At 38.4% G+C, this 16,008-nt stretch overlaps 1 protein-coding gene across 2 annotated transcripts in view; it reads left to right on the top strand.

The window, feature by feature from the left end:
• The window catches only part of ADAMTS6 (ADAM metallopeptidase with thrombospondin type 1 motif 6), a 346,891-nt gene that overhangs the window by 313,963 nt on the left and 16,920 nt on the right, over positions 1-16,008 (top strand). For both annotated transcript variants that reach the window (XM_033179691.1, XM_033179690.1), the window contains one exon: positions 13,561-13,737. In XM_033179691.1, the coding sequence (XP_033035582.1) occupies positions 13,561-13,737 (177 nt within the window). The remainder of the gene's footprint in view (positions 1-13,560; positions 13,738-16,008) is intronic.

The raw sequence follows: 16,008 nt of genomic DNA, 5'->3' as shown, positions 1-16,008 counted from the left end.
ATGTATACAAAATAGCCTAATAAAATCCAGAGCAACTCAGAAAAATTACCTTATGAAAAATGAGGTAAGAGGTAGTTAATTTTTGACTCCTCAGTATCCATGAGATATATACATATGCATACTATATCATTTTCCACATCTCCCGAAGAAGAGCTGAAACCTTCTGTAGTGTGTGTTAAGTGTTAAGAATGAGTACCTTGCTATATAACCAGAGATATTTCTTTCAAGTTAGCAAAACAGGATGCATCTCAGACTCTATTCTAATATATCCTGCCAGAAACATTGTGGTACTTGCTTTGGGTATTTCCTGTAGACCTCATACATTTGTCAAAATACAAACAAAAAGATTAAACGTTGTTCTTTAGGAACCTTTGGATGTAACTATTCCCCTGTGAATCTTACTGCTTGAGTGGCCTTATTTTGCTGGAGCAGAGGACCAAAAGAAGCACTGTGTTTAAGATGGTACATGGAAGTGGAGATTCTGTCCAGTTGTGGTTATCCATGGAATCTTTGGCAGGAATTGGGAGTGTTCTTCCAAGTTTCCTGGCCATAGTCCAGCTTCAATAATTACATTCTGCCTACCTAAGTTAGATTTTTTAGTTATATATTTCAGTCATATGTAGAGATATCCTTGGTATTATTCTGTCAGTGTTTATGGAAAACAGTATGGACTCTTCTGTTCCCTAATGGGATGGCATTAACTCCTAAACGGATTTGAAAGATGAAATCCATTGATAAAGAATAGACATTCTGGAGAGTTGTACACATGTTAGTGCCCAGGATCCTTATAGAAATCCATAAATATTCATTGGTATGAGAAATCTGTTATGGGAAAATCATAATAGGAGACCTGATGATTGGCTGCCACAGTTTGAGGGCTTCAGGTCAAGTCAGTAAGTTTGAGTGATTACTAAACATACTGGGATAGACACCATGGGTAATATGAAAGAATCTTGTAAGCATGGGCAAATGAAAAATACCCATGAAACATCTAGGGAATAATACATATAAGGCAGTGTGTAATAAAACAGTGGATTGTGAGGTATAAATGTATAATTAATATAGAAATTCAGAGCTGAGAAGGGCAGAATAGCCTGGAGTATGATCAGAAGGCTTTTTAGTTGATGGGAGTTAAGCTGAATATTCAGAGGTATAGAGTTGGGAGTAGGGAAGAGAACAGGGAAGTTAGAGAAAGGATGACTGAAAAGAGAAATGACTGAACAGAAACACAGAGTGGGTGATGAAAGCAGTGTGAGAGAAAAGGGTTTGTTTTTAAGAATAAATGAAAGACTGATAGTGATAGGTACTAGGAAGGTTGTAATACAGAACTCTATACTATATCATCCTTCATAAGCAGAAAGAATGCCTTCTGAGAAATTTCTAGAAGAAATTGCTGCCAACCACTAAAATATCAAAACTTCATGTAAGCCTCATTTCAACTGATCTTCTGACCTACACTCTTCTGTATCATTATATGTTTTTAAATAAAACAACCAAATATAATCACCTTGAGGGATAGCTTGTATATATTAACTGATATGCTTCCATTCCAAATGCTATTTTAAAGTTTCCTTCAGAATTCAACTTCATATAGGTTGCTCTTACTCCTCTCTTAGAATTTTGATTCTTATCTATCCACTCTTTGAAGTGACTCACTCAAATGGCTCTAAGAGGCTCTTGGGCATTTTTGGAGGCTGCCTGAAGATGTACATCTAAGCTGAGGACACTTTTAATCACATTTCTGCAATACTCTTTAACATGGCTGAGTCAAAGCTTAGGGGCAAGAAATGGTGCTGAGGGACTGGAGTACACATGTGGGGACTACTACCACCTCAGATAAAGCATTGTCCAAGGGAGCTGCTGTTGTCTTTCCCCAGACAGAAAACAATTCTGGAGTAAGCACAGGTTGAAAACTGCTGCTGTCACTGTCTCAAAAATTCTAATTGTGTACCATCTTTGCCACTGTCATCATCCTTTATTCAAGAGGAAAGATGATTTTTGCCCCATACTGTTTCTCCTATTTATTTCCCCAAGCAGGGTATGTGGGGTGTCTTTACTCTCACACTTCCATTCCTTTAGTTTACCAGACAGCCCACCTCTTCCCTTCCCTAGATGGGTTAACAATAAGTAAGAATAAATAACGTTAAATGAAATAGATGTCTGAGTAGCTATTGTGAACAAAATGAGAACAAGGAGCCTGTTCTTCCCAAAGGAATGGAACACCTCCCACTAATGAAAAGAGAACGTCCCAGCAGAAGAGCAGGTGGTATTCAGTCTCTTTCAGTTAACCTTTGGCAAATATTTCACACAATTTTTTTTTGACACACCCATGAAAACCTCCCCTTTCTGCCCCCTCCCCACTTCCAACGCTCAGCTGTCTGAACTCTGCTAATCACAAGGGTGAGGTTCAACTGGTGAAAACATATTGCAGCAAGAGGAATTTACCCTTTGACCCTTTCCTTTTCTAGTATAAAATTTCCATTGTTGTAAAGCCAGCGTCAGTGAAACCCACCCAGTACTTATGGCAAAAGGAAGAAAAAAAAAGTTAAATTACCTTGGTGGAAAATGGCTCATCAGCAGCCTTTTCCGGAACTAATGAAGCCACAGCTTTCGCATGTCCTATAATCTATGCTTGGGATCACCTGGGCTATTTGGACTTTAAATAGTTTTCTGTTTTTGCCCTCACTTGGCAAGTAGCTCTTGAAAGCATTGCTGCATACCGTGGATGGGGTCCAGCAGCCCTAACCCATCCTTTTGATGTATCAAAATGGTTGATTTGACTCCTACAGAATAATGCCTATTGAAAGAGATACATTTCTTGTACTTACTCTTGGACAAGTGGGTAACTGGCATCTTACTCAACTGACTTTATAGTACTTATGTTTAGATAGCATTACTTAAGAAAGATGGGGAAAATCTACCTACAAGGGACTGTGTTTCGCTTGATGAGACAATTGTGTCAGTACCTTGTATACTCCTAGGTTCTACTCTAGTCCTTTGACTAAATAATTTAAACCCATCTCTCCAGGGAGAACTCAGTGTAACCCCGAAATGTTAATGTTTCTGTCCTTTACAGGTGAAGGCCAAATATTTTTCCCTGGTTGGTTTCAAATACTTTTTCTGCAAAATATATTTTTGCTTCTTAAGCTGAAGCAAATGCATCTCTCATAAAAGTCACCCCTTATAGTCCACTGAGATGAAAACAAAAAACAGAAGGTCTGGTCAGATTTTAAATGATCAAGAGATTCTAATTATATGAATAAAGAGGAAAAAATAGGCATTTACCCACATAAGGAGAAATAATGAGAAACAATTTTACTAAAGAATAGACCACTAGTCTTCTAAATTTTATAATATCTTCTACCCTGCTACCTAAAGGTTTATTATGAGAAAGAATGAGATGAATTTTGATGTTTATAACTATTCTTTGATCTAAAAAAAATAGTATTGAACTAAGTATCCCAATTTCTAATTATTACTAAGAGATTTTACTGCACACTCAAAAGTTATGCAAAAATATACTCTTTGTGTGGGTATAGGCCAATAATTATCTCTGGAGAATGCTCCAAAGCATTCATAATTAAGTTAATGTCTATATATTACATGTCTATACATGCATAACCGTGGCTCAACATGCTTTTCTAGAAATTTTTATTTTTGTATTTTATTTTATTTTTATTTTTTACATAGCTAAATAAAACAGAGGACTTCAGATGGACAAACACATTGATAGTAGTCCCCCCTTATCCACAGGGGTCATGTTCCAAGACCCCCAGTGGATACCTGAAACTGCAGATAGTACTGAGCCTTGTATATACTATATACTTTTTTCCTATCTATACAAACCTATAATAAAGTTTAATTTATAAATTTATAAATTAGGCACAGTAAGAAATTAACAATAATAATAAAATTACAATATTATAACAGCATACTGTAGTAAGAGTTCTGTGAATGTAACGTCTCTTTCAAAATATCTTACTGTACTGTACTCATCTATTTTCAGACTTCAGTTGATCACTGGCAACTGAAACTGCGGAAAATGAAACTGCGGATAAGGAAGGGATACTGTATTTATCAGTAGGGTAAAGAGGGAAAAATGAGGCCTTTTAGGCCTCAAGAAAGCAGAAGGAATAAGTAAATATAAACTGAGGACTTCTCTGCTTGAACATCTCTGACATAAGGTCAGAAGGACTTGCTAGAGTTCTACTTAAATGAACCAGGTTTAAGTGGCATTCCTGTGCCTTTACTATTTTTACAAGCAATTTTTAAACATTTAATTTTATAATCACCTGTAAGAAGTACAATATTTGCAGAGACCAGAACTGAGACTCTGGCTGTAGACATGTAATATTTGTGGCTGGATCTGCAGGGTTCAGGCCTGGTGTATTCACTGAGTAACAAATTTGACAGCAATGTAGTTTTCAGTCATTCACTGTCTTGAAAATCTGGTTAATTTTCAGTCATTCACTCTCTTGAAAATATTGTATAAAATCTCTGTACCTCTGTTGCTATAAGATAAAATATCCTTGGCTAAAATAGTGAATTTTGAGGTATAATTTTTCTAAAATGATTTCTTGCCCAAGTAAATGTCGTTATGTGTTTACCTTTACACATAACTGCACATAAAATAATAACAGAAGCTTCTTGCCACTGGAAAAAGTTATTAGAATAAACAAGAGATGTATGTCTCAGACTTTAATATACATACACATGATTTTAAAATGTGAAGGAGTCAGGGGAGTGGCATAAGTGCATTTTTCAATGAATGCTCCTGTTAGAAAACTAATCATAGCCTCGAAATACAAAAACTGAGTTCCCTATACATCCTGTATGCTTTTGCATAACATATAGATGAAGTGGCCTTGTATCCTCTTATACTTCACCTCAACTTATTCTTATAATAATTCATATTTACTATGTATTGTCAAGAGTTTATTTCTGCCAACACTAAGCAGCCTGTGAATACAATAATAACAGAAAAATGGATAACGAGTAGGCCCTAAAGTATGGGTCACAAGGCCTACGATTTCGTTCCAGCTTTACCATTTGCTGTTTATCCTTAATGAAGTTCCTCATCTGTAATAATTCCTAAAAATTTGTTTAATAATGTTTAATATTATATTGAAAGTATTTTCTGAACTGTTCATCTTTAATGAAATGTAAAGTAGTATAGTAGTGTTACTATTACCAATTATAATATTAAGCTTTAAGAGAGTGGCAGAAATCCTCTAAGTCTTCAGTTTGAACAGTGGAGGAGACTTGGCATGAAGTGAAGAGGATTAAAACAAGTGGAACAAGTTCAAGAGGTAGAAATGGACTTGACACAAGTGAGGCAAGCTCAAAGACTTGGATTAGGGCTTTATTCATTCTACAGAAATTATTGCATGCCTTGGTTTCTTGAAATATAAGTGATTGTTGTATTAAATTAGACAATACATACAAAGTACATAGTACAGTGTCTGACATCCAGAAAATACTTAGTAAGAATTAGTATTAGAATGGCTCCACCACTTAATATATGTGTGACTTTTTACCAGTCACTCTAAGTTTGCTTTCTCATTTTAAAAACAGAATAACAATTGCCACCTCATAGGAGAGTTGTAAGGACTATATAAATTATAGCATTTAGCACACTTGGTATATACAGTATTTATTAAATGATAGAGGCTATTAGTGGCAGTAGTAGTAGTAGTTACCGTAGCTGCAAAAGCAACACTATTCGCTTTGTGCCTGACACTGGGCTAGTACTGGAGAATATTGGAAATTATTTTATATGACTGACATATAGAGAGATGAACTTCAAGAGGTAAGTAGAGCCTTACTACTGTGGTGTACTAAGCATACATAGAGTTTGAATTTTTATCTTGAAGGCAATAGTAAGCCATTAAGGGATTTTTTTTTTTTCAATCAAAATGCAGTATAACTGGATTTGTGTTTTAGAAAGATCCCTCTGACTAAAGTTTAGGGAGTGGATTTGAGTGAAGCAAGAGGAAGAAACAGGAGACCTACTAGAAAGCCATTACAAAATTTTACATGGGAAATGATGTTTGTCTGAAGTAAGATTAGTGGCAGTAGAGATGGAGAGAAATCAACAGGTGTGAGAGAGATTTCGGAATTGGATTAATAAGACCTAGTGATGGATTGTAAGGGTAGAGTGAGGCAGCACCAGGTTATGAGGCCAGTGATTAGGCTGTGAAGAGGAATAAAAGGGATCAGGAATTTCTCTCTTGATCTTCCCTCCCTAACTAAAGCCTCTTCTCGAGCTACACTGGAAAAAATTGTGTTATCCTCCTTCAAAATGCATCTTAATGAAACCTTTTCTAAGTTGGAGGAAATGCATTCTGTGATTATATTCATTGTAATACAGTTTGCATTGAATCATTGATTTTCATCTGAAAAAATTGTTAATATTTTTTTCTCTTTCTATGACATATTCCAGGCTCAAAGATTGCCCCTAACAAAATCCATGTGTGTACATGTGTACGGTGTTCACCTAGATCTCCCCATCCACAACCAGTACATCTTGATTTACCTAATGGTAAATCAAAACTGTCACCTTTCCAGATAAAGAAGAGTGTATATTTATCAAGCGTTTACTCAGAGTCCTCAGCTGGCTCCTGGGGTGTGTGTGTGTGTGTGTGTGTGTGTTTTCATGCACACAAGCATGCAAAGATGAAACAAATGGAGTAATTTTAAGGAGCTTATAGTCTAGTAGAGATGAAAAGACATGTAAATACATAATTATAAAACATGCTGATGGTGTTAGGGGCACGATAATTTATGTGTTCTACATCCACTTATATGATACTTTTAACATTAACCTGTGTTTCCATGTCTGTCTCCTAAATAAGACTCTGAGCTCCTTTAGGGTAGAGACTATTTAATTTATTTTTTTTTTTCTGAAAATGGACAGGATTCATTTTCTTTTTTATCCAAGTAGCCTAAATGACACAAGACCAGTATCCACATTCATTTCCACACAGTCCTAATTCATGACAAATGTACTTGTTTTCTGCCGTATAGCCTCTTTCCTAATTAAGAGAACCACATCTTATTCCTAACTTATTACTATTAATGACAGCACAGGCATCAAACTTCAAGGTGACTTGTTTGGGCACCCCTTTTTCTTTTGTTTTGGCTAACATTTTACTCATATCATTTATGAGCCACTAATCCTCAGTCCTTAATCTTATTACAAAAACTGTGGTCATGGGAGGCTCAGATGGGTCATAACACACATCAGGTTGGTCATTTCCTGGGCTACATACCTTGTATAGAATAGCATTATACAAATAAGTTCTTTTTAGAGTCCCGGTACACTTACAATAACCATAAAATAATAGGACTATAGCACCTTTTTGTCCTACCTCAGTGACTTGATGTATACACTGGGAACAGCCGTCAGTCTGAGAAAGGTCAGTTGTAGTCCTTACCCTACAAGTCCAAATTTTAAGGAACATGAGTTCCACAATGAGTTTCCTCATGCTTCGGCCTTACGTGGACCAGTCAGCTTCCGGGTGTGACTGTAGCAGGGCTTGTCATCTTTTTCAGAGTCACTTTGCAGGGGTTGGCGAAGTGCTCCCGTCCACGTACAGCTCACAGTCTGTGATGTTCAAGGATGGTCTCAGAGGTTGGGCCTGCTAGAATAAACTGAGTTCAACACCTCTACACAGTTATGTTCAACTGGGCTTTCTGATACCGGGAGCAAGGTGGTGGGGTTTAGGGTGTTGCAAACTTCAGTGGTTATGCGGGGATTTTCACATAGCAAGCTTTGGTACTTGGTTAATCTAGCATTTGTTAACCAATAATGTCCTTTGGTAGTCATTAAAGTTACCTCAGTATGGGGGGCCTTTGTATTCAGGTTTTGCCCAGAGGTTCATTTATCTGCTTCTTACTTGTGCTAACAGGGACCTTGCTGCCAGCACCCTTAGACATGGGGGCCAGCCTTTGGAAACCCCGTCTAGTTGTTCTGAGAGATAGGCCGCTGGCCTTCACCAGGGCCCCACAGTCTGGGTTAAAACTCCAACTGCCATTTTTTTATCTTTCTGACACATAGGGTGTAAAGGGTTTTGTCAGGTCAGGTAGCCCCAGGGCTGGGGCCAACATGAGTTTTTCTTTTAACTCATGAAAAGCTTGTTGCTGTTGGTTGTAATAGACGTAGTTTATCCAATCTACATTTTTATTAACTGTCACCCACCAAAATATTGACTCAAATCCTGCCTTTATTTGATTTCAAGCTTTAAATTGATCTGGTGTTCCCCATGGGACTCCATAGACGTGAGAGTCGAAAGACCCATAAGAGGCTTCTCTCGCTTTACAATGTCTTATTTTTCCTCCCTCTGGTTGATGAAATGCCAGGGTGAAAGGGATAGCCAACTGGACTAAAGTACAAGTGCCACTCCAGTTATTCAGCAGAGTGCCCAGTAAAGGTCCACCACAATACCACCACACATCTGCTTGAGGATGAACAAGGGCTGACTGATTGATAAGCTCTTGAAAATTCTTAAGCTCACTGCATCCCTTCAGGTCTCCAAGGAACACTAAGTTTCCTCCTTGTCGTGAGAGACATGAAGTGAACTTAGTGTTGGGAGATGGAGGCTGGATGACCCTTGGGGGCTGACCCGCAGGGTGTCTGACTTTGGGATATAGCAGAGAGAGCTTGGCACGACTTATTACTCCAGGCTATAGAATCCTGGAAGAGAGCTACCATGCAGCCCACGCCTGGTCTACTGAAGGACCACCTTAGTGGAAAGGGGACAATCTGGGCCTCTGGCCTGCCATGTGCACAAGCATAACAATTGCTTTTGTTTAACATGCAGATGGAATATTTGACCCATTCCAACCAGGCATTTGCATCTTGGTATCCTGTTTTAATTGCCAAAGTTTGTTTTAAGTCTTTAATTTTTATGATCCTCTAGTAAAACGAATGTATGATTTTAGGAAATTACAAAAACTGGTTGGGGCAGTCCATCCTTGCTCTTTAGTGGTCCATAGAACGTTGGACCAACTATGGCATGAAAGCTCTACATTGGGGGGCAAGACTCCTGGTTGACACTGGAGTCTTTATCGAAATTTACCCAGATTAAATGGTCCTAATTTACTAATGCCCAGTCTGAGGAGAGGCAGGAGGGACAGAGGTACTTTTCTGAAGTAGAGAGCTGTCTTTGACTTGGCAAGTCCCCACAGGGTATAACAAGGCAAGCGTTAAATGCAATAGTTTGAGGCAAAATTGACTTGGTTATGTTAATAACTAAATGGTCAGCAATAGAGCAAAGGAAGAAGAAAGAGTAATAGAATAGATGAAAGCGTTAAATTTTTCTTAGCTTTAATTTGGTAGGATTTTCCCCTGGCACTGTGGCCCACGACTCTGTAGGGGGTGGCACTTTGTCTCAGGTGTGATGAGTCCATCCCTTTTCTGCTCTACGAATGGCAGTCTCGGTGGTTAGCAGCACAAGGTAGGGTCCTTCCTAGGCTAGCTTGAGTTTTTTCTTCTTTCCACCCTTTGATGAGAAGGTGATCTTCAGGCTGGTGCTGGCTTACTGGAAATTCTAGGGGTGGTACCTGTGCTAAAAGACTTTTAGTTTTGAGGGAAAGGAAAGTGGAAGATAAACCAAGTATATAATTTCTAAGAAACTGACCTTTGTTTTAAATGTGGGGACATCAGCAGTGGACTTTATAGTCCTTGGTGCCTTTCTACTAAGAAATTTCCTTTAGCACCTATTTTTATTAGTTTTTAGACCAAAGAAGCCAAACACCATTTTATATTTGACAATGCTTCCTGTATGATTTTTATACCAGATAATCTAAATTTTACCTTTATATTAGTGTGCTATTAATGTTAAACTTAGTTTTAATAAAACTTTGTAGACATTTATTCAATTTTTAATGTTGGGCCATAAGGTAAGATTTTTATAGACTCTTTTTAACCTTTTATAATCTTTATTAAAGAGCAGGTTAGTGCGTTAAGAAAAACTTGTGTTTTTACTTTAATGTCCAATTCACAGAAAAACTGGTTGATACCCGTTTAACTTTAGCCAGTATGTTTACACACAGATTTTTATTTACAATTAATGTTTTAAAACTTGATTAAACCTTCAAAACAATATATAGTTTTTAACCTTTTAATGTAGGTAAAAATTTACATTCTTATGCCTCCTTATAATCCTTTTACCAAAGGTATATTTTACTTTCCTTATACATCTTGCACATAAACTGTTTTTTTTTCAATAGTTTTACATTCAGGAGGCCTAGTTACTTTTAAATTATACGACATTTCTTGCATAAATTCTATTTTTTAATAACTTTTTTTCTTTCACGACTTTCGCAGACAATTATTCGACATGCCTCAACTTTCTGACTTATTACAAACACTTATTTCTTTAAACAACCAGTTAATTTATTTCAGGACAAGAATTTACCATATAACACTCTTTTTACATAATTCTGCCCTCCCTTTTTTTCCAAAGATGATAACCATTCTTTTCCAAAGTGAACTTCTTTTATGTCTGTGGACTAGACTGTGTAAGGCCACAAGATTAGAAGTTACTATAATACATGTTACACTGTTAACGTTTGGCAAACTTTACTTTTGTTGAAAACCTTGTAAGTTTGGGATTTCGATTATCCTTTGCTATTAATAAGACCTTGTTTAGTCCAAATTAACTTAGAATTGGGATAGATGGCTTTTTTTTTCTCCTTCAATTACCTGGGAGGAACCATCCATCCTCCTGTCCTGAAGGGAGTTCCTCCTAGGTCTGGTCGGACCTTTGTATGATAATTAAGATTTAGATCCCCTGTTAGGAAACCCACTGGGTTAAGGGAATTTTCAGTGGTTAATGGTAAATCATTCTTTTTTTTTTTTTTTCCTTAGGATACTTCTGAACTGGTGAGGTGTGCTCACAATGAGGTTTCCTCTAAAAGTTATTTTACTTTCTTCTGTTAGCAAAGCAGTTGCTGCCAGAGATTGAACACATCTGGGCTATCCAGGTTACTGGGTTAAGGATTTTTGATAGGAAGGCCTCAGTGCTTTCGGGATAAGCCCTTATTTACACTGAAAACAAAGTGGTATCAGAGTGTTACAGGGTTACAGAGAATACCTTTAATTATCAATTGTAGGTTTTAAATTTACCTTGGCTTTTAAAGAATAGGGTACACTGGGTTTTTTTTTCTTAACTACTTGTATATTTCTCTCTTTCTCTCTTTGACTTTCTGTCTCTCTCTCTTTGACTTTGCATTTACCTTTGTCTCTTCCTCTCTCTCTGCCTCTCTCTCTCTCTCTCTCTCTCTCTCTCTCGACTCCCTGTTTGTCTCTCTGTCTCTTCCTCCCTGTCTTTTCCTCTCTCTCTCTTTGCCCCTTTTTCTCTCTCTTTCCTCTCTGTCTCTCCGCTGGTCTTTCCTTGCCTCTGCCAACCGCTTATGCTGCTGTTCTCTCAACCACTGGTTGGGGGGCGGGGGGTGGGGTCTAAAACCAGCTGTAACCAAGGGTTTATGTACGGGAACTGGTCTAGGTGCCCTGGCTTACAGGTTACCTTGTGCTATACCTTTGAAACAAGGGACCTGTCCAGGCTTCCTTCTGATGGCCAACCCACCTGTAATGCTGGCCAGTGTATTTCACACAAAGTTCTAAGTTTTCCTGGTGTCATAGTAACACCATAATCTCCCTTAAATCCTTTCTTGAAATTTTTCAACATAGTTCTAGTGGGGTGAGCTTACTTTGTGCCTGACCCATGCTTCTTCGAGACAAAACACCACGCTCACACCACAAACACACCATGAAACAAAGAACAGATAAAAAGGGCACACACATACTTTTATAGTTTACACAAAACCGGAATCAAAACCAAAATCAGAGTATCCAGAAATCCAAGCCAGGTCAAAACCAAAGTATCAAGCAATCCAAGTCAAGTCAAAAACAAAAACTGAAGTGCCAGTACAGGCACACTGTGGGTGATCAGGCCACGCTTCCCCTCAAATGGAGTGGGCAAGTTCCAAAGACTACTAGTCTTACCAAGTTTCAGATGTCCAGACTCCAAGTGCCAGTTCCTTCCTGGTGTTCGGCCACTGCGTTGATCCTCCATGGGGGCCTGCCACACACTGCTCTGGTGAGGCGTTCCACTCGGCCAATTGCCTACCCAGGAGCACTCTCAGGATCCACATCGCTCAAGCTGGCCAGAGTCCCCCATAGGGATGCTCCACAGGGCAGGCCTAAGCTGCCTAAGGGGCTGCCTCAACCGTCTGACCATCCGTTAATCACCTCGCTTCCTGGTCAGGGAACCAAGAAATGTAGCAGAACAAGCTGCAGACAAAACCCCTCAGACACCGAGTTAAAGAAGGAAGGACTTTATTCGGCTGGGAGCTTCAGCAAGACTCACGTCTCCAACCAAGCGCCTGTTTCATTCATTTTTATATCTCCCCAGTCTAGTGTAGTTCCTGTAGGAGATCTGGAAATGTTTTCTGCATGAAAACTATATATACAGTGCTTCCAAATGTTGTGGGGAAGGTCCTCCCTTGATTGAGGGGAAGTATAGATTTTTTTTTTTTTTTTTTTTTTTTTTTTGAGACAGAATCTTGCTCTGTTTGCAGGCTGGAGTGCAGTGACGCAATCTTGGCTCACTGCAACCTCCACCTCCTGGTTCAAGTGCTTCTCCTGCCTCAGCCCCCCAAGTAGCTGGGGCTACAGACATGCACCACCACACCCAGCTAATTTTTGTATTTTTAGTAGAGACAGGGTTTCACCGTTGGCCAGGATGGTCTTGATCTCTTGACCTCGTGATCTGCCCACCTTGGCCTCCCAAAGTGCTGGGATTACAGGCGTGAGCCACTGTGCCCAACCTGAAGTACAGATTTTTAAGGAAGGGTCCAGACATACAGGGGAGAAAGCTGGAAGACTCAAGTCAGCTACTATGTTAAATAGATGACTTCTAGAAACACCTGGAGATGAGGTACATAAGATTTGTGACATAGGGAAAAACATCCTTCCCTCAGTATGAAGAACAAACAGAACCAATTCTAAAGAACAACTTCCTTAGATTTGTAACTGATGTATGGGGAAAAGTCGAGATTTTCTGTGCAAGAAACCTTCACCTGTGACCAAGTATTCTTAGCGATTTGGCATAAGAATAGTTTATCTAAATCAACCCTGAACTTGCTTCACAGAGACAAGTTCTTGTGGTTTACTAATAACATACAAATTCCTTTTAGAAGACCACACCCACCAAGTAGGAAACCAAGGATTCCACATTCCAAAAATTAGCAGAATCTTATCACAGCTGATGAGGCCAAGGATAGAGAGGAATAGAAGAATCAACCTATCCCCAACAGAGCAAGAAAATGAATTAGCCAAGAAAAGCAAATGTTGGATTTAGCTCTTCAAACCCTTAAGACAAAGATAAAAGTACCTCTGCTTAAAAACCTTTAAGGAACTTTGTATCTGAGAGACTGCCTAGAACTTAGTGTATGTGTATATTCTATACTAAAACACACATTTACTTGAAGAAAGACTCCTTAAATTTTCCTCTGTCTTTAAACTGTTGTGATTCAATACTATTTTATTTCCAGTGTACTCCAAAATGTGGTCCAGGATTCAAGCATCGGATTGTTCTGTGCAAGAGCAGTGACCTCTCTAAGACATTCCCAGCTGCACAATGTCCAGAGGAAAGCAAACCTCCTGTCCGCATCCGCTGCAGTTTGGGCCGCTGCCCTCCTCCTCGCTGGGTCACAGGAGACTGGGGCCAGGTAAGGCGTTTGTACTGTGGGCTCCTGCTGAAATAGCACCTTGAGACAGGTTCCTTGTGTGATCATTGTAAGGGCTTGAGAGATGAGTAAGAATTAACACGTAGAAGTCTAGGTATGAGGCATGAGTGTGAAACTGCACAAACCACAGCCACCACATGTGGACACATACAGAGTGTGCCAGTGATTCTCCCACACCCACACACTTCCAACTTCAGATTCTATTCTTCAGATCCATTGTAGATGAAAATTAAAAGAGAAATAGAATAACCAACAGAGATTTGAACAAGCTACCGAAACTTTGGATTCTAGTTCCAGCTCTCTCAGCTGATAAAGGAGCAAATCAGTTAACACCAGTGTCTTCATTTTCCCACTTGCAAAATAGAGATAATTACTCTTAAACTCACAAAAAAGTTGTGGGGTTTTTAATTAGTTTGATACTGTGATTGATAATCCTTGAAATATTATTAATACTTATTCATTAATTGATTTGTTTTTATCTGGTGGATGCTATGAATTGGGGAAAAAGTATATAGGAATTTTGGTATGTATTTTTATATTAGACTCATTTCCACCTTAAGTTCCAATTCGTATTTTTTCTGTCTTATCTGCTTTTAAATTGTGTTATCTTTCTGTAGGCCACCTTAAATTCTATTTAAAAAGTCAGTTCTCAGCACAATATTAAAATTTTGTGAAGTAATATGTTAATTAGCTAGATTTAGTCACTCCACAGTGGTTATATACTTCAAAATATCATGTCATACATGATAAACAGACATAATTTTTTTTGCCAAATAAAAAAATTCTTAATAAAAAAGACCAAGTTGGTATATTTAGATAGAAGGAAAATTAAGTATTGTTCTTCTAAATGTCAAAGAGGAAATCTATTAGGTTACATTTTTAAAAATGCCCCAGAAAGTACATATCTAACCAATCAATGCCCTTATCCTGTAGTTTCATAACTGACCTTGTAGCAAGTCATTTTCTAATATTTGAGACTCAAATAAATCATAATGACATATTGTGATTTATGCCAATATGATTTTGTTTGTGCTCTGGGTCTGCCTTTACTTATTAAAAATGGCATTTCATATAAGTTGCTGCCAAAACTCTGGCCAAAATTCAATATTGCCAGAGTACAGTAACATCTAGACATCTCTTTCGTTTCATTTGGGAGAGGGCAAAGATTTTCAGTACCCATGAAGGTAATTAAGTATACTTGCTCTGTGCTCAGCACTTTGAGGAGACAAAAGAAATATAATCATAAAATTAGTAATGCTTGGCATCTCTATAGCAGTATTTAGTTTAATTTACAAAATGCTCAAGTAGAATACACATGACAGTGTTAAGCACTGTATGCAGGTAAGTGTCAAATTATGTTTCACTATAGAAGTGTGACAGCTTCACAACACATGATTGATATGATGCTATTAAAGAATCAGAGCAGACATGCTACAATATTTTTATTTTAAACCAGGCAGGCATTTCCTTCTCTATATATTCTTTGTTGCAATCTACTGTATAAAAGTCAGTTGGAAGTTTTTGTGTTTTAGTAATTTTGCCGAATTTACCATTGTCAATTTGAGATTATTCTTTTAAATGTTGTCAAGTCCTTTTCTTCCCATTTATAATTTCAATTCAGTTTCCTAAAATTCAAAATAACCAGTGAAAATACATTTTCAAAGATGCTTTAATATATTAGAGTACATTTATTTGTCATTCTGTATGAAAACCTTTTTTTTTTTTCGGAGACAGAGTCTCACTCTGTCGCCCAGGCTGGAGTGCAGTGGCACGATCTCAGCTCACTGCAAGCTCCACCTCCCAGGTTCACACCATTCTCCTGCCTCAGCCTCCGGAGAAGCTGGGACTGCAGGCGCCCGCCACCTCGCCTGGCTAATTTTTTGTATTTTTAGTAGACACGGGTTTTCACCTTGTTAGCCAGGATGGTCTCGATATCCTGACCTCGTGATCCGCCCGCCTCAGCCTCCCAAAGTGCTGGGATTACAGGTGTGAGCATCTGCGCCTGTCCGAAAACATTGTTTTTTTTTAAGGCTCTTCATGAATATCCTTACAAGTCCTGTGGGTACTTTCAGAGTTTTTGCAAACAAATCCAACAGGGCTTCAATTTTTTGACCCTGTAAACATCACCATCCCCTGTGTTGGCACCAGTTACTTCCTCATGCCTTTGATCCCACATTTCATAGGCTTTCTGGTATTCTCGATGGCAGGCCCATAGACTAACCCAGCTTCATTCTTCAGCCTCAGCAGCTGATC

This window comes from Trachypithecus francoisi, unplaced genomic scaffold (assembly GCF_009764315.1).
Source record: "Trachypithecus francoisi isolate TF-2019V2 unplaced genomic scaffold, Tfra_2.0 Lachesis_group2, whole genome shotgun sequence".
Taxonomy (NCBI): Eukaryota; Metazoa; Chordata; class Mammalia; order Primates; family Cercopithecidae; genus Trachypithecus; species Trachypithecus francoisi.
This window is presented reverse-complemented; position numbering and strand designations above follow the sequence as displayed.